Here is a 21,351-nt window from a genome sequence, read left to right as displayed (position 1 = left end):
CTCTGGATATTTATGAATTTAGTGCTAATGACACTAGAAAGCTAAGGGCTGAGCCAGGTTTAGCATCAAGGGCTATATAGAGAACCAAGCCTATTCATTTATGTCCTCTTTAATGGATATTTGTTTTTGGTTTACATCTTTTGACTTGTTTGAGCTACCCTACTAAGTCCTGATGTACTAAATGGAGGACATCCCGGGCTCTCCACTGACACGTCATGTGTTTGAGTGTCCTCTTTTAGCTCCAAAGAGGCAGGAAAAAAAATTCAATGACAGGATTCTTTTTTCCTCAGTTCTCTGGAGGATATACATAGGCGTGATCAGAACAGCGGTGGATGGAAATAGAATAGAATAGAATAGAATAGGCTTTTATTGTCATTGCACATGTACAACAAAAATGTAGGAGAGCAGGAATAAATGACAAACAGGAGAAATGTATATGAGTCCATGTGTGAGTGGCCTGAATGATGAGGGTCAGATTGGTGAGTGGCTGGGCAGGGGTGGGATGTGGGGGGATAGGGTTTGTTAACCCTTTAAGACCTACCATAGAACCAAGTCCGCCAGAGCTTATTTTATATTTTTACATGCTGTGGAGCCATTTTTTGGGAGCATTTCAAGTTGTTATACATCAATATACCCATTATAGTCCAAATTTTAATAATATGTTTGCATTAAGTGCATAGTAATTACATAAATTGCAAAAAAGTGCAATAAACTACATATAAAATTGAAAATCGTTTTTGTTTTTTTAACATATATTTCTAGTTAGAGAAATTTAAGAGGTTTATCCCTCAAAACTGCAAATACAAAAAAGTTGCACAAAATAGTTTCCCACCACAGGAAATTTATTTTGAGTGTCTTCATAGTTTTATTTTTGAAATACACTAATTTTTATATACTGCAGGAAAAACGAAAATAAATATTATACTGCAAATTTGCAAAAAAACAGCATATGCATCAAAATAAACTATTTCCAGCAGTGCAATATGAGTCCTCAGCATCCCAGAAACGACACAGAAAGTCATAAAGTCAAACATAACTTTTAAAAACACCAGTATAGGCTCATAAGGCCCTGAAGATAAAAAAAAACTACATTTCCTCAAAATGACATCACTTCTGGTTTCAGGCCAACCCGTTCTCACTCCCAAAGCGTAACATTTTACGCTAGGTGACAAATCGTCACCATATTACGTTTTCGGCTACCCACCACGTTCCTAAATGACGACCTCGGAAAAAGAGGAAATATGAGAACCGTCTGGACTGAACCTACACATGTTCGCTCTTTTTCTTCAAATCGCTTAGAAACACGCTATTTAACATCATTAAAGTCCTGGTTAAGGTCAGGAATAAGGTTATGGTCAGGGCTAGGGATAAGGTTAGGTTTAGGGCTGGAATACAGGGCTGGAACGTCTACTACCGCGGGAGCGTCATTGCACTGGATTCCAGCCATAACCCGCCGCGTACCATAAGAACGCCGAAGGTCTCCTTTCGCGTTCCTCAGGAACGCCGCGGGACGTGACAAAACGTCGACATGTTACGCCTCGGGAGTGAGAACGCTCTGTTCAGGCAGGTCATGGCGGACATGCGATAGTTCGCGCTGATGGACGTAGGAAGTGTTACGAACAGCTGATCAGATCGGCAAAGCGTGTTTCTGGAATATTATGTTTTTGTTGCTGCAAGTGCTTTTTATGCAGTTTTTGCAAAGCTTTATGTGGAAGGAAACTGTGACCGAGGACAAGCTGATGGCATAAGATGTAAGTACAACTCCTCCGGTTTCATATGCAAAAAAATTATTGCGCTACCTTAAGTAGTTGCAGAGCTACCGGGATTTAAAAATAGTTACGCAAAACTGAGTGTTAAAGGGTTAACAGTCCAAATGGCCGAGGGGAGGAAAATGTTTTTGTCTGGACGTGTGAGACACAACTGGTCTGAGGCGCCTCCGGAGGGCAGGTGATGGGCAGAATGCAAGGGGTCAATCAATCAATCAATCAATCAATCAATCAATCAATCAATCAAGGCTTTATTCGCCACGTGCAGGTTGCCCTGCAGTGAAATAGGACCCCCTCCCCCCGCGCGACCTTACACCCACGACACAGACACCACATGGGGATACAGGTCGGAGATCGGTAGCGTTACAGAAAAACACTGAAATATACACTACAATGGGAAAGTACAAGAGGAAAAAAAGAGACCTCTACTCATGCTGGGCTCCTGGGAGGACAGCATGAGAACAGGAAACAAAAAAACTCCTCTGCACAAAAAAGCAGATAAATGTCCACAGCACAACATTATAGAGCACGTGACCAGCCACAGGGTCGGGTGGGGGGTGAGGAGTAATCCGAAGCAAACACAGCAGCCATCCTGCCCAGCGCTACCATTCCAGCGCGGGCTCTGACCCGCCGTGTTCCCAGGAGGGAACAAGCATCGAAGGCGTTTTGAAAGGGAGGGGGATGAGTGTGTGCATATCAGTATATGTATGTGTGTGTGCGTGTCCAGAGTTCAGCTGAGACAGTGTCCTTCGCCCTGCCAGGCTAAGTAAACAGTCTGCCAGCCAACCCAGGTGGCCTTGCATGGAACGGGAAGGAACAGACTCAACACAGTCGTTATCAGGCCACCTGTGATGGTCCTGGTTTTCCTGAGACAGAAGTTCTGGCTAACTCTCGAGCTAACAGGCGAACGGGCATCGCTGGGTGAAGACACGAGTCTGACACGACCAGAGACGGTCAGCAGTCCCCAATGAGTCGCCTGTCTTCCAGCTGTAGCTTGCAGCCAACCAGCTGGAAATCAATCTATTATGTTTATTATAGTTATTATATTAAGCATATGTGATGTATCTCCATGATAACATGCTACGTTAGTATTTTCAGGTAATTCACTTTTAAACAACATACTGTAAAGATAAAATGTTAGGATTACCTTCTAGTTTTCAAAGCTTCTGGCATCTAGACACTCAGTATTACCAGTGTAATGACGTATGTGCTATCCTTTTCATGTTACTGTTATACATTTTCAGAAACATAATGAGGAATACAACAGGCCTCATGGAAAGACTTTTTTAACCCTAATCTAATTCTGTTGTAATTGTCCCTGTTTATAAGGATGATGAGAGGTGTTGTGTTTTTCTCAAGAGGCGTGTGATAGTAAGACATATACAACATGACAGTGGTGTTAAAAACACGTGAAACAAGGTGACACACTTACATATAGATTACAAATAGATATATGAACGCGTTCCAGCAACATACAGGACCTATACGAGTGTGTGTGTTTGTATGCTGCCTGCAGTGGCGAGTGAATAAGTGACAGTGATAGATTGCCCATTGAATCTTTCAAATGATGATGAAGCCTAGAGCAATATGAGCCAAGGATGTTTACCATTTCATCATTTCTGTTAAGGAGAGCAGAAATAAAGCCAGTGCTGATGATGGACAGATACGCACAATGGCACACAAGACCAAGTGCAAATGCATGTTTTAGCATTGTGTCTCAAATGTCACACTGATTGGTCCAAAGGTCGATCCGAGGATCCTGCCTCCCTGAGGCCAAGTTTGAATGATTGTTTGGGTAAAAAACAACGTCGATGGCAGAAACAGCCTCCAAGGAAAATAACCATAATGTACATTTATGCAGTCTGACCACATTATTAAAATACAGGAAGCTGCTTGATAATCCTAATACAGTGCAGTGGGTATGGACATAACCCAAAAGACACACAGCAAGAGATCACAAGTAAACAAAGCGGCTTGAGGCGACTGTTGTTGATGCTGTACAAATAAATTAAACAACTTGAAATAGCAGAATGTTTTCCCCTCACAAACAAAACCTAAGGGTTCATTCATAGATCACTTCCAAACAACAGGAATATCCATACCTCATGATGGAAAAACTCCTCTTAACCTGACATGTATAACATGAGGTTATACACACACAATACGGTAACATTATGTTGAAGCACAGTACGTATCACTCCGAGAGGCTCCGCCTACGACAGCCGTAATGCTCCGACAATCCATCAAGCGGTGCGGCTTCGTAGTTTAGCAAAGTCGTACTGAAACATTTGACACAACCAGAGTTCATACATAAGGCACACGGGATTATAAGGGGCTCTGTCGACTTTCAGAAAAATCAAAGGATGATTTTAAGTGTGCCGTATTTTCCAAACAACACGGTAATAACGACGGCCCGCTAGCATGCGCTGCCAAAAATGTTGTTGTGTATCTGACGGACGAAAGCTAAACCAGTTCCACACCACTGAGGTTGCAGCATTTTTACGAACCAGTTCAGGTTCATCGTTTCATTCAACGATCCGCTTTCATCCTTCTCATTCTGCGTCGCCGCCATGCTTTTTCTGCCATGTGCGTATGAAAACAAAGGCACTGCGCACGCGCGTTTTACCCATATTCTATTTTACCCATAACGTTGCCCAACATTATACCGGCATTACTGTATTGATATGGCCCAGCCCTAATGTTCATACTTCATACTTCATTTACATTTTGCATTTTTCAACTAAGGTAATGCATGCAGCGACGTAAACCAGCTACCTAAACTGTTGAGCCATGTGTTCTATTAACTTTAACTAGTAATTACTTTATGAATTTCTTCACAAATAAAATGTTACCAATTTGAAAAAACATATTGACAGCTTTCCAATTGGAATATGATTAAGAACAGCAGTTTTAATTGCTCTCCTCTCTTTATAGCCCAGAAACAGCATTAGTGAAGGTCACCCATGACGTTCTCATGGCCTTTAACAGTGAAGTCATCCCTATGCTTGCCCTCAGTGCAACAGCAGTCAATACTGTTGGCCACAATATTTTACTACAGAGATTCAAACATGCCATGGGAATAACAGGAATCGTGCTGCAGTGCTTTGAAGTGTATATGTTTAATAGACTCCTGTTTGTATATCTAAATGGGAATGCCTCTCACGCAAAAGTTAGTTATGGAGTTGCACTGGGTTCTGTGTTACGAGCAGTACTCGTGCTTGCTTTAGGCAATATGATTAGAAAACAAATTTCATTGCTATGTAGCTTCATTTATCTACGAGGCCAGATGTTACAAATCAATTTAAACTGTAAATTAAGAAGATAAAGCATCAGAGAAAAAATCCACTTGACCCATGGCAACAAGGGGAGAACAAAAACTAGGAAGAATTTCTATTAAAATGCAGATCGTTACGATCATGGATTTGCATTCCTGTGTGAAGAGATCATGGCTGACAAGGTAAAATACAACTTAAAAACAAGGTCAGACAATATTTCAAATAAAAATATGAAATTATTATTTCACTGTTTTTCTGTTTGCCATTCAAAACTATTTCTTTTGATGTTTCACGCAGTAGTCATCATATATTTGTGCTGTAACAGTTTGCAGCTGTGTGTCTGAATGCTCTTCACTAACAAGTGGTATGAAAACCTTTGAATCCAAGTGTGCGTTCCTGCACGTGTCAGCGGTTAATGCCTTTCCCTGACCACTGTAACTGCAGGGAGCTCAGTGACTACAGACGCTGGCTTCATAAGCTAAGGATGTCTCAGCTGTCAAACTTTCATAGGTTGAGTTTTATATTCAAAATCAATGTTTTAGAGAAACCATTTCGTTAAACTCGTTAAATGAACTGCTGATGTTTTCTGAACAGATGCCTGTTTTAAAGCATTTGAACCTTTTTTGTTTTTGTAGGCTGCTAGTTTATACTTTATTGTAGAGAGAGAAGATGTCATGGCCTTTTTGACTTAACAGAAAAGTATGGATGTGTAGAAGCAGTACTACAGTTTTATTGCAATCCTTCTGAAAGAGTAGGATTATGGGCATGACTGGGCATTAAAGTACCAGTTTAACAGGTTCTCTGTGAAACTGGTGTGCAAAAAAAGACACATTAATTAAGACAATTTTGAAAGCAGAGGACTTACTACTGTGCTGAATTTAAAGAGATTGCAAATGGGAAAGAAACGTCTTTGGACAGTCCACAGATTAAATCAAGAAACCATCACTAAGCAAACATGGGTGCCTGAAAATGTCAAAGCCACCCTTCCAGGGCAGGCTGGTGTATCCAGGTGTAGTTAAGCAAATCATGTATTATAATAGATAAGAGAAATGCAAAGGGCTGCGGCGTGGGCTCGGCCGTCACAGCACTTTACGCCATGAACTGACATAATATTTGTATTTTATTCCAAAAACTTACAATTTGATTATAGCAAGTAGAAAAAAACCATCTAAGCATGAGCACTGAAGTTTACTATGGACAGTGAAGGCATCACTATAACATCACACCTTCTCTATCAAAACACACTCATCTGTTTTATAAGTGAACCTGATCATGGGGCCAAGTCAAATTCAAACAAGAGACAAATAAATTACGTGATGAATGAACAGCTGGAAATCCACATCTTTCGCTCCTCACTGTGGATCACAGCGCTGATCCTTTATGTGAATCCATGCAAAGCCCTGATGGTTTCTGAGGAGTGAAAGCCAATAAAAGTATGGAGGTGAGACTCCAATCATAGTTGCTGTGTTGTTGCAGCATCATTATCTACACATCCAAAGCTCCTCTGGCCAAAAGGGAATTCACCAAAGAACCGTACCTGACTCTCTTTTCTCAGACCAAGCCTTCCTAAAATCACACTGCACTGTTTGGTATCACAGTGGTATCACAATAGCCAGGAAAATGTATGTTGTTTGGAAATTATTACAATGTACTTTAATGCAATTGTACTTGTTATGTTTTATTACTTTTTATTTTCAGTTTGGGATTTATAAAGGGATTCGAACACAACACACGACGTTGATGAAAAGGAAAAGCCTCTATTCAATGGCCCGTCCAGATCAGCGTTGGTTAGAAGTAACAATTCACCCCAGTTCCAAACAATCTGGTCTCCAATGGGAAATGTAAATGAAACCATAATGAAATGATTTACAAATCTCATAGTCCCATATTTCTTTTGCAATAGAAAAAAAACGAGTATTTAATATTTAGACATTTTAATGTTTTATGATAAATATTAGCTCATTTTGAATTTGATGGCAACAATATGTCTCAAAAACTTTGAGGGGGGAAGGAAATGTTGTAAAAGGGAGTGGTAAAAGAAAGAAACAGCTGGGTTATAATATCACAAATGTCAACTAACATAATCATCCTGCTGCAACCAGGTTTCTGTAAGGCAGAGCAAATCAATCTGTTGATCAATTATTAAGTCATGTACTAACAGAGACTTGGAGGAGAGAGACCTAATATTTAATAATCCACATTTCACTGTTTTACTCTTTGGTTCAGATGTGGATACTGTATTGTTCTTTCTTTGTAATTGTTTATGTTTAAGTTGTTTGTTTCTGGTTTTTAGTTTGTTTTTGTCTGTTTGGGAGCTGACACAGTCTCTATGGAGATGGGTTTTTGGGGGGTAGCAGGAGGAGAGAAGCTGCAGAGAGGCGTGTAAGACTGCAGCTCTGCTTCCTGGTCCCAACTCTGGATAGTCATATTTTGGGGGGTTTAATAAATTTGTCCATATTTCTAGAAATGAGAGCTGCTCCATCCAAAGTGGGATGGATGCCGTCTCTCCTAACAAGACCAGGTTTCCTCCAGAAGGTTTGCCAATTATCTATGAAGCCCACATCGTTTCTGGGACACCACTCATACAGCCAGCAATTTAAGGAGAACATGCGGCTAAACATGTCACTCCTGGTCTGATTGGGGAGGGGACCAGGGAAAACTACAGAGTCCCACATTGTTTTAGCAAAGTTGCACACCGATTCAATATTGATTTTAGTGACCTCCGATTGGCGTAACCGGGTGTCATTACTGCCGACGTGAATTATGATCTTACTGAATTTATGTTTACCCTTAGCCAGCAGTTTTAAATTTCCTTCAATGTCGCCTGCTCTGGCCCCTGGAAGACAACTGACTATGGTTGCCGGTGTCTCTAGCTTCACATGTCTGAGAACAGAATCACCAATTACCAGAGTTTGACCCCCGGCGGGTGTGTCGCCGAGTGTAGTCTTCATTTAGCCCAGAATGGCTAAATGAAGCAATCCCATCCAACTAGCAGCCAATAGCCTGTCTCAGCACAACACGAAAGCTCGCGTCAGCCTGACTTCAAGAACCTCAAGGGCGAACCCATCCAAGCTTTTTAGTAGATACACCCAGGGTATCAATTTGAGCTTCCTATGTCACCTCGTTCTTCAGTTACCACATTCACAAACTTAGGTGTCCACGCCACCCGCCCGTTAGCCCAACGTTGTCACCACAGTACTCCATCAGCTTGACCAACCAGGGAAAAACCGTGCTGGGAAAAAGCATCTGACTGATTTTGTTTTTGCTTTCAGCACATTTTCCAAGCGTATCAATCAAAATTGTAATATTCTGTTTTGTTTTGAATTTTAAAGACAATCTGAGTAAATACAAAATGCTGTTTAATTGATCAAGAGGAAAATCTAACCTGCGTAGTGCAATGTGCAAAAGCATTCTCCCTGTTTATTTTATTTATTTATTTTTAACGTTCTGTGATGTTTACCTGTTGCTAAACAGACAGGAACTCATATAAGCAGCATTCTACTCAATCTAAGAACTCTACCCACGTTCATTCACCCAATCACACATTCATACAGTGCTTTTATCTAACATTCTTACATATACTCACACTCTGTTGATCATATCATGAATAAATAAATCAGAATATTGTTTTTACATGTCATATTTCACACTGGGAGATGAATTAAAGTAAAGGATGAAAGACGGCTGCAGTGAGAAACACACAGACTGAATTACAAGTGAGTTCTCGGAGCATCAGTTGTGTTACCTGTCACCCACTGACAGGTAACACAACTGTGGAACACATGGGATGTCGTACTGAGCAAGAATGTGCCATTTGGCTAATATAGTATGTGCTGCCTTCATTCCTCTGCAATCACACTTCATCCTGTCTGCCTAATATTTTAAATCAGGGGTGTGCAGCTCCAGTCCTGCAGTTTTTAGACGCATCCCTACTCCAACACAGCTGAATCCGATGGTTGGATTCCCTCCTCAGCAGCCATCACGTTTGGCCTGATAACAAACCATTCATTAGATTCAGGTGTGTCGGAACAAGGATGCATCTACACTGTACACGGTTTTTGCTTTTCTATGTTTTCAGAAATAATCTTTGTAGTAAAAATGAAAAGTGAACACAAAAGCTGATAAAGTGGCCTCAGAATGTCAGAAAGTCAGTAGTTTATTTAGTCGCTTATTCGTCACTGATTGTTCTTTTAAAGATTTTTACACCAGGGATGAGACAATACTGCTAAGGACTGACACTAAAAGACAAAACATGCATGTATGATGTACAGATGGCTGACAAAGGAACGACCAACATGTTGGAGCCCTACAGTGATGGCTCTGTTACGCTGCGTGGTTCTTTTCGCTGGTGTAGTTTGCAGCAACCTGTCTCCTTAAAGAAAGGATATCGTCAAATCAACAGAAGTTTTATTTCTGAGCGATAACCTGTAAATAAACATTTCTACCTGGGAACCTGAACACTGATCCAAAGATCTAATGTTACCTCAGGGAAATCTGTCCATCTTCAGTTTAACTGAAGGGTGAAGAAAAGCATCATAATCAAGCTTGGATAAGTAGTGGGTCCAAGTCCATGACACTTCAGTTCAATGTAATTACATTCTTTTATAGACCACCAAATCTTTCGCTTCAAGGCATGTGCAGAGAAGACAGCCCTTATTTATTCTTTTAACAGGTTTTCTTGGAGCTGTGTTCAGGCTTCACTATTGCTCTACAGCAGGATGAAAACACGATCGGAGCATTTCTCCAGGAAAAGTGTTCAACTACAGGGTAACAAAGACCTTCTTTATCCTTGTGAGACAGTGCAGATCAGTTGTTGTTCTCTTCACCCTGATGGCGTTTCGCTTCAATCTCACCGATACAAAAATCCACCTGACCAGCGCAACCAGAATCTACAACCCCAAAAACAGGAGGCTGGATGACACGCACACTGTTGAATCAACAGTAAAATCTACAATGCTTTGGGACTGCACGCTCTGACTGCAGAAACAATGAGCACTTAGCAATTTAAAAATGACCTTGCTACTGAAGCACATTTTCATGCCACCCTTCTACAGAGAACGATGTGCTGGTATAACGGGTGAACGCTAAGCTTTGCCAAAGTAGTAATGAACCAACTGTCCAGATAAAAAAGTTTATGTCTTAACTGAACCCGGTCTGATTATCTGGATGACAAAGCCTCCCCTGAACGATTAATAATTTTCTATCTGTGTGAGCTAAACTAGCTCACGTTCACGTTTCATCAGCTTGCGGCTGCCGAGCACACCTTTGGTAACATCTCCTGTTTCATCAGCCGTGTTACTTCACAGCTGTGAAAAATGTTTCTGTTTCCATCGAAAACAGAGCGCAGCTTTTTCTTTTACTTTGGTGACCTCAGACACGACACCACATTACTCAGCTGTGAGCTACAGTGTTCACCGTGAGGGGGCGTGAGGCTTTCTCTGCCTCCGGTGTTGGGAATATCCCATAAACTCCACTGTAGGACATGTTTTAAAAATCATTCTGAACAGGACTACAGCTTTTTTACTCCCATATTGAAACAGTGAGAACAGTTACCCACCACGTTACTGACTAAACATTATATGCCTATAACTCTATATGAGGAACTACACCGTTGTCCTTTATCTAGCATGTGTCTCAGAGGATTGGAAACACATACAACAGCTGATAAACCAAATGTCTATATTACCAAGTCCGTATCTGTCCACGTGTTTGATAGAGATCTTGCTTTTTGTCCGATTTTCCCATTTTACAGCGCCCTAAAAGGAACGTGCTTTTTCCATCAGAGCTGAGAGGAGGGCAGAAAGAGCTGATAATTGGATGTGTGCTATTACCATACCGCTGCTTCTTGTGTTTACCTCCTACTCTCTCCCTCTGTCTCATGTCTCTGCCGCTAACCCCTCCTCCTCTCCTCTGTCACGGAGTGGGAGCCAGGGAGTGACGCATCATCATTCGTTATTCCACTGAACACTCTGTCGATTCCCCTCTGAGCCGCAGTTTCATATCTCATCAAGAAAAATGCCAGCTCTAACAGTGGCTGGCTCCAGATTAAAAAAATCAGGTGCACCATGCCACAGGCAGGCCTATTTGCAGCAAAATGCTTTAAAGGGAGAAGAGTTAGCGATGCATCTATTGGAAGCCACAAATTTCCCTTTAAAATTAGACCGTAAATCCCATTATTGCTACCTTTCTGAAAGGTTTCTGTTTTGTCTACACTGTAGTTTTCATATTATCCACAACCTAATTATAAATGTAGGGTGTGTTGTTAAAATGGCTGCGACGTTTTATTAAAGCTAAGAGTTATACCTTCATGGATGATGCACCTGCAGAACGTGAACATCTGATGTGTGACGTGGAAAACTAGTTTACAACCTCCGTTTACACACAAGTGCTAATAAATAAGTGTCTTACTTCAGCACGTGAATAGCCAATTAGACTGGCAAACTACACATTTCCTAAATAAATATTGTATAATTTATGGAATAAGCACATTTCATTAATTTACTGCATCATTTCTTCTTCTGCAGCAACTTCTGGAAACTGTTTACTCCTTGCAGTGGGAATGTGTGAGGCTCCTATTGGAATAAACCAAAGACAAAAGCAATGCAACTAGATATCACTGTTCAGTGAAAACTGGGTCATGAGGAGAAATGCTGATTAAATAAAAGCAGGAAACGATATGATTTGCAGAGTGAAACAACACAAACACTGTTAACACTTATGCCGGGCACAGCTGCGGGTTTGAAATTCTGTCTGACAACATAAGATAAAAACTTTTGATGAAGGCAATAAAGCTGCCACATTAATCCAAAGTAATTCTGTTTTATTTTTAATATAAATCATGTCAGAAACGGTGACGTCAAGTAATAAACTGTAACACAAAAGTGATTGCATCAAAATACATTTCAAAACCAAATCAGGCAACAGCAGCCAATGTGCAGCCACGTCTGGATCGCACATGTAATCGGCTACATGTGTCCGAATGAGAGTCGTGTGCCTTTGAGATGATTCGGGGCTTTAATGCCCTCCATCCTGGAGGCGTCTACACGGTGACCATAGTGCTCTGGTACAATCACTCAAAGGAGCGTGGCACGCTCATTTTACATATTGCCTATTCCATCCCCATCAGCTATTTTTAGAACTGGTTGAATAACAATGTCACTGACTCACTGCTAGAAGTTTGTTATTTACTCTCCACTTTCCTCCTACCTGCTGCCAACGTTGCTGCAAACGTAACACAAACTAAATGCTCACAGCAAAGCTCTTGTTGACGTTCATTATCAATACACTATTCATCTCTTCTACACAAATCAACAACGCGAACATGATAAAAACACTGCATGTAATTTTGACCCCATTTACTCTCAAACTGACACAGACTGACACTCATTGCTGGCTTATTGCAACTGACTGCAAACAGTTGCAGACCTGGTTCATTCTTCAAAGCAGGGAGCAACAACATCACAAGCTGATTGCACACCACAGTTGTAAAATCTTCATATATATAAACTACAGGACATGTATGCACACAGTTCAGGTTTTCATAGTAGAATATGTAGCGGAAGTGAGTGGTTACAAGTGGCTACAGGTTACAGTAGCCAACCAACAAATGCATAAAGTGCACCCACATTTCACTTCATAGAATGAAAATGTTTGTTTTGTTGTTGCTTTCGTTTCATTTTCACTTTTCATGTTTCCAAGCCAACGGTGTCATTTATTGGTCATTTCTATAAAGCCAGGAAAATCATTCAAATGGAGAATTATTTGCATTAGTGTTGAATGTGATGAGTAATGCGTGTGGGCATCTGTTAATAAGAAATATTTCACATAAAAGATTCTTTCCACATTAAAATGCAGTAACCTCTTCAGGCTTTATGTTCCAAGGATATGTTGCCAGTTCAACGTTTGTTCCTGGCTGTCCTGAACAAAAGTGAAGACAGTAAATGTGCTAGTTGAAGGCAGGGCTTAGAAAAGGGCAACATCCTTGGTCTGATTCACGACAGTCAAAGCAAAAATCTGAATAAAATCCATTCACAAGCAAAGGACAACTCCGTTTAGACTCAGCTTTAAAGTGTAGCAGCAGAATTACCACTGAGTATCCTCGCGTACAGCATGGGAGCGATTTTAGAAGAAACAAGTGAAGAACAGCATCGTGCAGATGCTGACAAAGGGTAGTAATTTCAACATGATAAATGAAAACTTGTGACAGAAATCTAGATGCTATTACACAGCCTCCCCAACCAGGAAATTCAACCCAGCAAAAAAGACAAGACTCCTGTTTCCACAGGGAAAAACTGAAGTAAACTAAAAGTTGGAAGAGCATTTCCTCAGTGCTGAAAGCTCCAGGGTTCAAAGGTGACATTCAGCTCGCATTACTTCCACCAGTGTTCCCTCCAGTCAGCAGTTACAGAGTCCAGTATTCTGGGTAAGTCTTTGTAATAGGGTTTTTGTTCCATATGGACTCCGTGTGTAAAGGCCTGGCATGTTCCTGCATCTCTGAAAGTGTTGGAGTGATTGTTTTGGCTGTGGTCACCTCTCTGATCAAGGTTCCACCTCTGGTGGCTCCTGGTACTCCAACACCTCTTCTATTTTACAGAGGTGACTGTGTCTCTGGGACCAGTCAAAGCAGTAGGAACAGTCTCTGTCTATTTGTCCAAAACCAGTGCTAATCAGAGAGGAGACACAGAACCATCTGATTGGTCGAGTTAGCTAATACAAACAGCAAAAGCCTTCATGTAACCTCGAGGTTATCTGCTACTCCAGCAGTGTCTGTAAGTCAATGCACGCTTCAGCTGAGCACATATTCTGTGATCATTATCATGCGCCTTTCTGAGAAGGATTAAAAATGCTGCTTAGGTTTACTCTCCAAGATAAATTTTTATGAATATGTACGTAATATTGTACCTACATGAAATGAAGGGTTCATAGCTACAATGAACATCCCTGAACACATATTGAATCGGTGTAATAATCAGCAGCAGATTTAACGTGTGGTCTAGAGTGAGAGTGTTATCATAAAGTAGGTCAGCTCTCACTGTTATTTGGTTCTTTTAGGGAGATATTTGGCAGCTATTTTTGACTGACTCAACGCTGCAAATGGCTTCCAGAGTGCCTGAAAATATATCTTAAACAGCCCATGAACCCTGAAAGCTTCCCACTTTTGATCAAAGTGCTGCAGAAGATGTGTGTGCCTGTCAGTGCAGAGAGCGGCTGACATTAGGTCCTGTCTGCATTACTGCAAATGGAACACATTAGCTGCAAATAAAAAGCTCCTGGCTGACACACTGGCAGTGAAATACAACTAGATAAAAGACTCACATTGTGTGACTTACTGTTGACTGCAGTTCTACTGCAGTACTGAAGATGCATCTTTCATCTCTGGGATCATATTTTCTACATATGACTTTCATCCAGTGTGTGGAATCAGCTCAGCGTTAGTGGACTGTGCTGAGCACACACGTCCTGTGCCAACGTCTCCTCAGTAGCACCATTCATTTTTAGCATTTTTCAACTCAATTGAATTTAACTGTATTTACACGGCACCGAATCACAACAGCAGTGTCCTCACACAAAGGTGTTGCAGGAAGGAGGCTTGAAAATATCAGTTCTCCCTGTTTCAGCATTTGATGTGATCCTTTGTAAATGCTTTTTGCAAAGCAGCCCAACAGTGGTTTCTGTTGATAACCACTGTTTATTCATTTATTTATTTAGTTTGTCTCTCAGTTTGAATTTGAGAACTTGCAGTACAGGAAATCCTCTGATGTGACGACGTTTCAGTGGATTGTTCTCGCTCGTTACCGTGTTCTACATCCTGAAATAACTCTTTATGAGACACAAAGATATTTGTGCCAGAAACATCTTTAAAGATCATTAAAGAGAAGAATAGCGAGTTAGTGAGTATCAGTGCCTGTCTGTGTGTTTTCAGTGTATTAGCAGCACTGCGGACACACACACACACACACACACACACACACACACACACACACACACACTATATAAACGCACTGGATCAAACATTTCGAGGCAAAGCAGACAAGAATGTTTTTCTAACTGTAAAGATTTTGTTCCACCTGCTGATAATAAATATCGTTCACCTGCACACAAAAATCATCTCATTAATAGAAAATCATGTTGCTATTATCTATTACATGAAAATCTAAGACAACTAAAAATTATAATAAGAGGACAAAAAAACTATTTTTTGAAACATTGTTTTAATATTAATTATTTTAAATAATATTTCACTATCTAATTATAAACGTAAAGAACTTTTGGTTCCTATTTTTGAAGAGTTTTGTGAAAAAACAAAAACAAATGTTACAAAATAGATTTTTGTTACTTTGATCTCGAATGCTGCGAATGACGAACAGACGGTGCACTCCTCACCTTCTCCGGAGGAGCTGGGGGATTGAACCGGCCGGCACACACCAGGAAGGAGTCCGGCTGAGGTTTGCCATTCTTCACATCTGGATCGTCACCCAGGACAATGTGATCAAAGACAGCGAAGAACTCTTTGTGTTGACTCGTCTTCAATTTGAACGTCACGCCGGCTGAGCTGGTTGTCACTGCAGTGGGGATTTTGTGCTTCTGCAGATGACGCACAAGTTTCTCCACACCTGGTGGTACATGCGTTGCAGAATTAGTCTTAATGTAGGAATAATATACTGGTTCACCAATTTACAGGATAACATTAAAACATTAATTAACAAAGTGTTTTGTTAATTAAGAAATATTCCCAACATGTATTCCCCTGCAGAGCATAACAGTCATTTTTTCTTTTTAAGTTTGAAATTTGGACTTCAGGTTGTGCAGGGGAAGAAATGTGTCTGTTTGATGGTTACTGAGTGGTGATTTAATGCGTTTCACATGGATAATTTTTACCTGTGACCTATAAAAAGTGCTGCCTTCAAGAGCACATGAATTTATTTATACTGTTTTCCAGTTACTGAGAGATGTTTCCTGCCCCCTGATGTCATATACAGGGATGCAACAGGGACAGACGCTGATGTGGAAATATTCAGAGACCTTGTTGGACGAAGCAGTGTGGTGCTGACTGTCACAGTGAGCTTCAAAGGCAGGTGTAACCAGGCCCTCTGCATCCCAACATTAACAGTTATTCTGATTGTTTTTCTATTCCTTCAGAATTTTCCGATTGCTCCTCGTCTCATGCTCTGGGATGTCGCACTCGAGCTTCAGCTCAAGTGCATCAACTATAATCATAGACGAGGTTCCTAACAAGACACAACGAACTGAGGGTGCACGTGACGCAACATCAGCTAAACAGCTTGTAAGAAAGATGGTTTTTCATGAAGTTCCCAACATTTCACTCAGAAAAGCTTTTAACACCATGTTTTTGTTGCTAGTTGAATCTGTGCTAGGAGGTGGCGGTGAAGGAGTACTACAGGAGTACAACTGGAGTACTACAGGAGTACTACAGGAGTACAACTGGAGTACTACAGGAGTACCAAACAACACATGGCACAAGAAGACAAATGGTTACCATCCTGGTGGCTCACCTGGTTGATAATCGTGTGTGTATGTTTCAGGGTTTTGTTTTCATATTTGTGCCGCTGCACAGCCTTTGCCTACATTTGCCTACATCTCAGACCCAGCTGAAACAACACTGGGAGTGAGAATGACAACAGGTGAAAGCAGAAATCCAGTACTTATGATCAAGTACCTGTAAGGGATACTTTTATACAGACTTTTATATATGTATTTTATATATGTATAAAATACATATATATGTATATATGTATTTCAGAAAGACTGAGGTTCATGTGCAGAAATCCAGACATCTGTGTGCTCTTAAAGGCGTGTAGATCAGAGCCTGACTTTTCTGATGCACGTTATTTTAAAACTCCGCTTTAGTTTTCAGTCAAAACACACACATTACAAATTCAGCTACACTATGATGACTGAGAAACAATCCCCTTGGCTCCAGACGTCTTTATTTTATTGTACGAAACTTGCCCCAAAATTTCATTTGGTTTTGAATAACATTCATCTGGTATCACTTTTCCACACGCGAGATCTGCACAGAGCCGAGGGCTAAGGTATATGGCACACTCTCACAGCTCACTGGAGATCATCTAGGAATGGACCTAATTCCTGGTTTTAATGAGTCGTGCAGTAAACATCATTTCTGTCGTTTGATTGAGAGCAGTGATTCTCAAACAGTAGGATGAGCCTAAGAGGATCATGCATTTCTCCAAGAAACAATTCAAGTCTTTATATTGTTTAAAAAGAAATATTAAAAGTATGTCCGTGTTTGTAATAACGACTGATCTGATATAATGCATGATCAAACTGCTTTTTGAATATCTCACACAACACAGAACAGGACTTAGTTTGGAGAGAGCTGGTAATGGTTTGTGTCATGTGGGGAACATCCCACTGTGTCTGGTGACATTATTCCTGCAGCAGACGAAAACTGGAATTTGTTGGTGTTGTTACTTCAAATAATGAACGTCGTTTTCTCCCCGTCTCCGACTGCAGGTATGTCAGTAGATTTATAGCATTTGATTGCTGAGCACCAAAACTATTGAAACACTTGTAACCACATAGAAACTTGATACCTAAGCATCCTTGAATGATCCATTACCCGTGTGCTGTTGGCCCTGATTCCACATTAGTCCTTATTTTCAAGAGAGACCTGGCACATGTGGACTGTGTGAGGTCTGAAGTCTTTTAAAAACAGAAACAGATCACGTGCTGAAAAGCATCAGACGGCCAAAGCTTATCACTGGGAAACCTTCACCATCAAACGAAATGAATGCCAGATCAAACGAGCTGTTCTCAGCTAGTCGAGTTAAAGTTGATAGTTTTGATTATAACGCTGCCTCGCTGCAGTCTTGACTCTTTTCTGCCAAATACTTTTGGGAAAAAATCTTTTTTCTTGTGACAAACTGCTCAGAGAAAAGGTTGATGACCATGGTCATGCACTCAGTACAAAGTGAGGAAAGTCGTATGATTCAAAATATTTGAGTTTAAATTTCACAAACCATTTGATATTCAAACAGTGTTCAGGTGAAACTTTGTATTTTATACCTTCGTTTACGGTGTTTTCATTCAGCTGTATTAATGACTGCAGGCAAAAATACACTTTTATTTGGAAATTTATTTGTTTATTGGAATTCTTATTAATTTTAACAGTTTTCAGTGTTGACACTTGGGGGAGTGAAACTAGCAAGAAAGTAGCTCTGAGCGCAGTTATTTGTCTTCTTTTAGTGTTATTTTAACACATTTTTGTGAGTTAAATAACAAACTGGCATTGTGTTAAATATTTAACTATTCTGAACATGTCCGTTTACATCTGGCTCTATAAACCCTGAAAAAGTGTTGAAACCAACTCTGTGAGAGTTAATTCAACACTGAAACAAAAATGCATTAAAGCTCTTGTGTAACATGGGCAGTGTGATAGGCTCCGGTCTAAGAACACACGGGAGAAGTCATCCACTGGTCAGAGTCTGTTTGGCTGTGATTCAAGCCTCTCGTGCCCAGTAATGGATATCATGTTTAATCCACACAAAGCAGAAAACATGTGATCAAAGTTCTTCTTGTGTCACTGTGGGGTCACATATACAGTTGGCAGAAGATCAAACCTCTAGACCTAAACTGGAGTCCACTCAAACTAAACTACTTACTGACATGTATAAAAAGCTCCAAGATTAGCAGAGTCCCTGCTGTTCATCCACTCATGAACATCTGTCATGTGTTGACCTGCAGCTGGACTAAGCTCTGCCCACTAAAGCGATGTTTCCCTGTTTAACAATGACCGTCAGCAGCACCAGCCTGTAAGAGCAGACAAGGAGCGTCTGTGAAAGGTTTCACTAAGCCTGTGTTTAGTAGCATTAGCAGCACAAATGAAATCCTGTCTGCAATAATTTAATTATGACACGGCTTTCTGGATGAAATCCAGGGAGTTGTTGGTGTATGTGATTATGAACTGCCAGTGTAATGTAACACAAATGGACACGTGATGGATGCGCGTCTGTGTCTGACTTCTAATGTTCATGCAGGTGTTTACAGGTGTCCAGCAGCTATCACACTGGATGAGAGGAGCCTTCGGTCACAACACTTCCACACACTGGTATGATTCACACACAGAACGAGCAGCACTCCTACGTGAAGATCCACAGCCTACACAATACCCAATGAAAGGCAGTTTAAATTACGTGTGTTTTTACTGTTTGCTATTGTCCCGTTTGGACGCTCAGTTTCCTCCTACAGGAGACAATAAAGTAGCCTTAGCTTAGCACAAACAGCTGCATCTTACTGCTGTTTGTCTGCTCAGAGAAAGCTGGAAAACACAGTAACTGATGTCAAATGTCAGGGTAAGTCAGATTTACCTGGCATGAGTTTAGCAGAGGGAAAGATCTTTTCTTGTATTTGTCTGCTTTCAGCAAGCAGCTCCTCAGCTGTCATGGGGAGCTGCAGCCTATCACGGATCATCTGGGCAGCATCCAGAGCCTTCTTCCCCATCACTGACGTCTTCACGTCCCATGTGTACTGCTTTCCAAACCGGTCACATATTTCCTGGAAGGACACGGTGTAAAGTCGCTCGGTGTCTACAATGAGGAAATAAACAGCTTTTACTTAAATGTCACTGAACATTGTGTTCACCACAAACCTACAAACAAACGAGCACATCTGACCTGATGACATTATCAGTGTTTAACATTCATTAAAACCCATTTAAAACAGGCCAAACGCCGGTATCATCTTAGGCAGAATCATTTGCCAGGTATAAGTAACTTAGTTACAGAGTCTGCGTTTAGTGGTAACACAAGTTTACTTACACTCGTGTAAAGACTGGTTTGTTTTATGGTAAACAAGTTGATAGCACAGACTGGTGGTTTAGATTTGTGCCGAATTCAACATCACATATATAAAAACTTTACACGACACATCAGTAATGTTTTTCCACGGGCTGCGGTGGACCGGGTCTTCACCAGACTCGAACACGACTCGAGTGAATGAATGGATTTCAGCACTTAAAACACAACATCACCAGAAGAAGATAAAAATGCGTTTCAGGACCTAATAACAATCCAGCCATGTCAAAAATGACACGGTCCACAGGTTTGTAGCTGCCGTGGGACATGTTTCACTTGTGACTGTAGTTCCGCGTGGCCGGAGCAGGACAACCAAAACTCAGCCAGATGTTCGCGTCACGAAACAAATAGCGGCCAAACGCGCGTTTCCACCAACGTCCCCTCACAGACAGCTGCCACACGGTTCCTTATTGTAAACATCTGGTTATAAATAACAAGCCTTTCTGCATTGCTCTCTAAATAAAATATTCGGTCTTCTCATGAATACTTTTTCGATGACCCAGAGCAATGGATTGTGGGAAATGAAGTCCACACGAACCTTTTACAGCAGGGATGTAAAATTGATGCTAAAATTGGGACACTATGTTAAAAGTGAGGGACTTTTAACTAATATTGACTATATATGAGATTTACAGCTTTTCCCACTGATATAAACCTGCCACGACTCATTCAAAAGTAATAGATAACAGACAGAAATCTTTCTGTTTTTCACTTTTCATCAGTTTGTTATTTTCAGTTTGAGCTCAAACAGCATGGTAACAGACTCCTGTTGGGATTGCACTTCCTTTTATTCTTCTCCCAGACTGAAAGGCGAGTTTCACTCATCCAGCCCGCTTAGAATGAAAAACCGCGGTAAAGTGAGCCGTCATTTGTGAGCCGCGGTCAAGCCAGCCGCCTCCTATCCGCCGCATAAATTTCCTTGCGCTTTTACACCAGTCTTTACGGTAGCGCCTTTTCGCTTTATGTGCCGATTGAAAGACTATACCCGCGCGCGCACAAATTACAATGTAGCAGCCCGATACAGTCAATACAATTATGGAAATGTCAGAAATTCATTAAAAATCATCCTGAGTAGTTGAGGTCCAACTTTCAACACATCCCCCCTCTGGGACACCTACTGTACCTGTGTGCCAGGTTTCATCCAGATTTACTGTAGAATTCCTCAGAAATTAATGGAAACATTTATTCAATCTAATACAGTCAGTACAATAGAATTATGTCATTTTTCAAAAATTCATTAAAAATCATCCTGAGTAGTTGATGTCCAACTTTCAACACATCCCTCCTCCGGGAAACCTGCTGTACGTCTGGGCCAAGTTTCAGCCAGATTTACTGTAATATTCTTCAGAAATTGCAGGGAACTTATGTTCAGTGCAAGAAAGGCTGAAAGACGACCACCACTGAACAAGACACACAAGCTGAAACGTCAAGACTGGGCCAAGAAATATCTCAAGACTGGTTTTTCTAAGGTTTTAT

General features: G+C 40.9%; 1 protein-coding gene across 1 annotated transcript in view; it reads right to left on the bottom strand.

The window, feature by feature from the left end:
- pudp (pseudouridine 5'-phosphatase) overlaps positions 1-20,144 on the bottom strand; it is a 30,500-nt gene extending 10,356 nt beyond the window's left edge. The window contains exons 1-3 of the mRNA XM_085348263.1: positions 20,081-20,144; positions 19,390-19,608; positions 15,425-15,654 (exon numbers count right to left, since the gene is read on the bottom strand). Coding sequence (XP_085204389.1) covers positions 15,425-15,654; positions 19,390-19,608; positions 20,081-20,144 — 513 coding nt within the window. The remainder of the gene's footprint in view (positions 1-15,424; positions 15,655-19,389; positions 19,609-20,080) is intronic.
- Positions 20,145-21,351: the final 1,207 nt, after the last annotated feature.

The sequence above is a fragment of the Diplotaxodon limnothrissa genome, linkage group LG23 (assembly GCF_057381915.1).
Source record: "Diplotaxodon limnothrissa isolate DT_005_m linkage group LG23, D_limnothrissa_male_GT1.1, whole genome shotgun sequence".
Lineage (NCBI taxonomy): Eukaryota > Metazoa > Chordata > Actinopteri > Cichliformes > Cichlidae > Diplotaxodon > Diplotaxodon limnothrissa.
The sequence above is the reverse complement of the archived record's forward strand: the minus strand, read 5'-3'. Positions and strand labels throughout refer to the sequence as shown.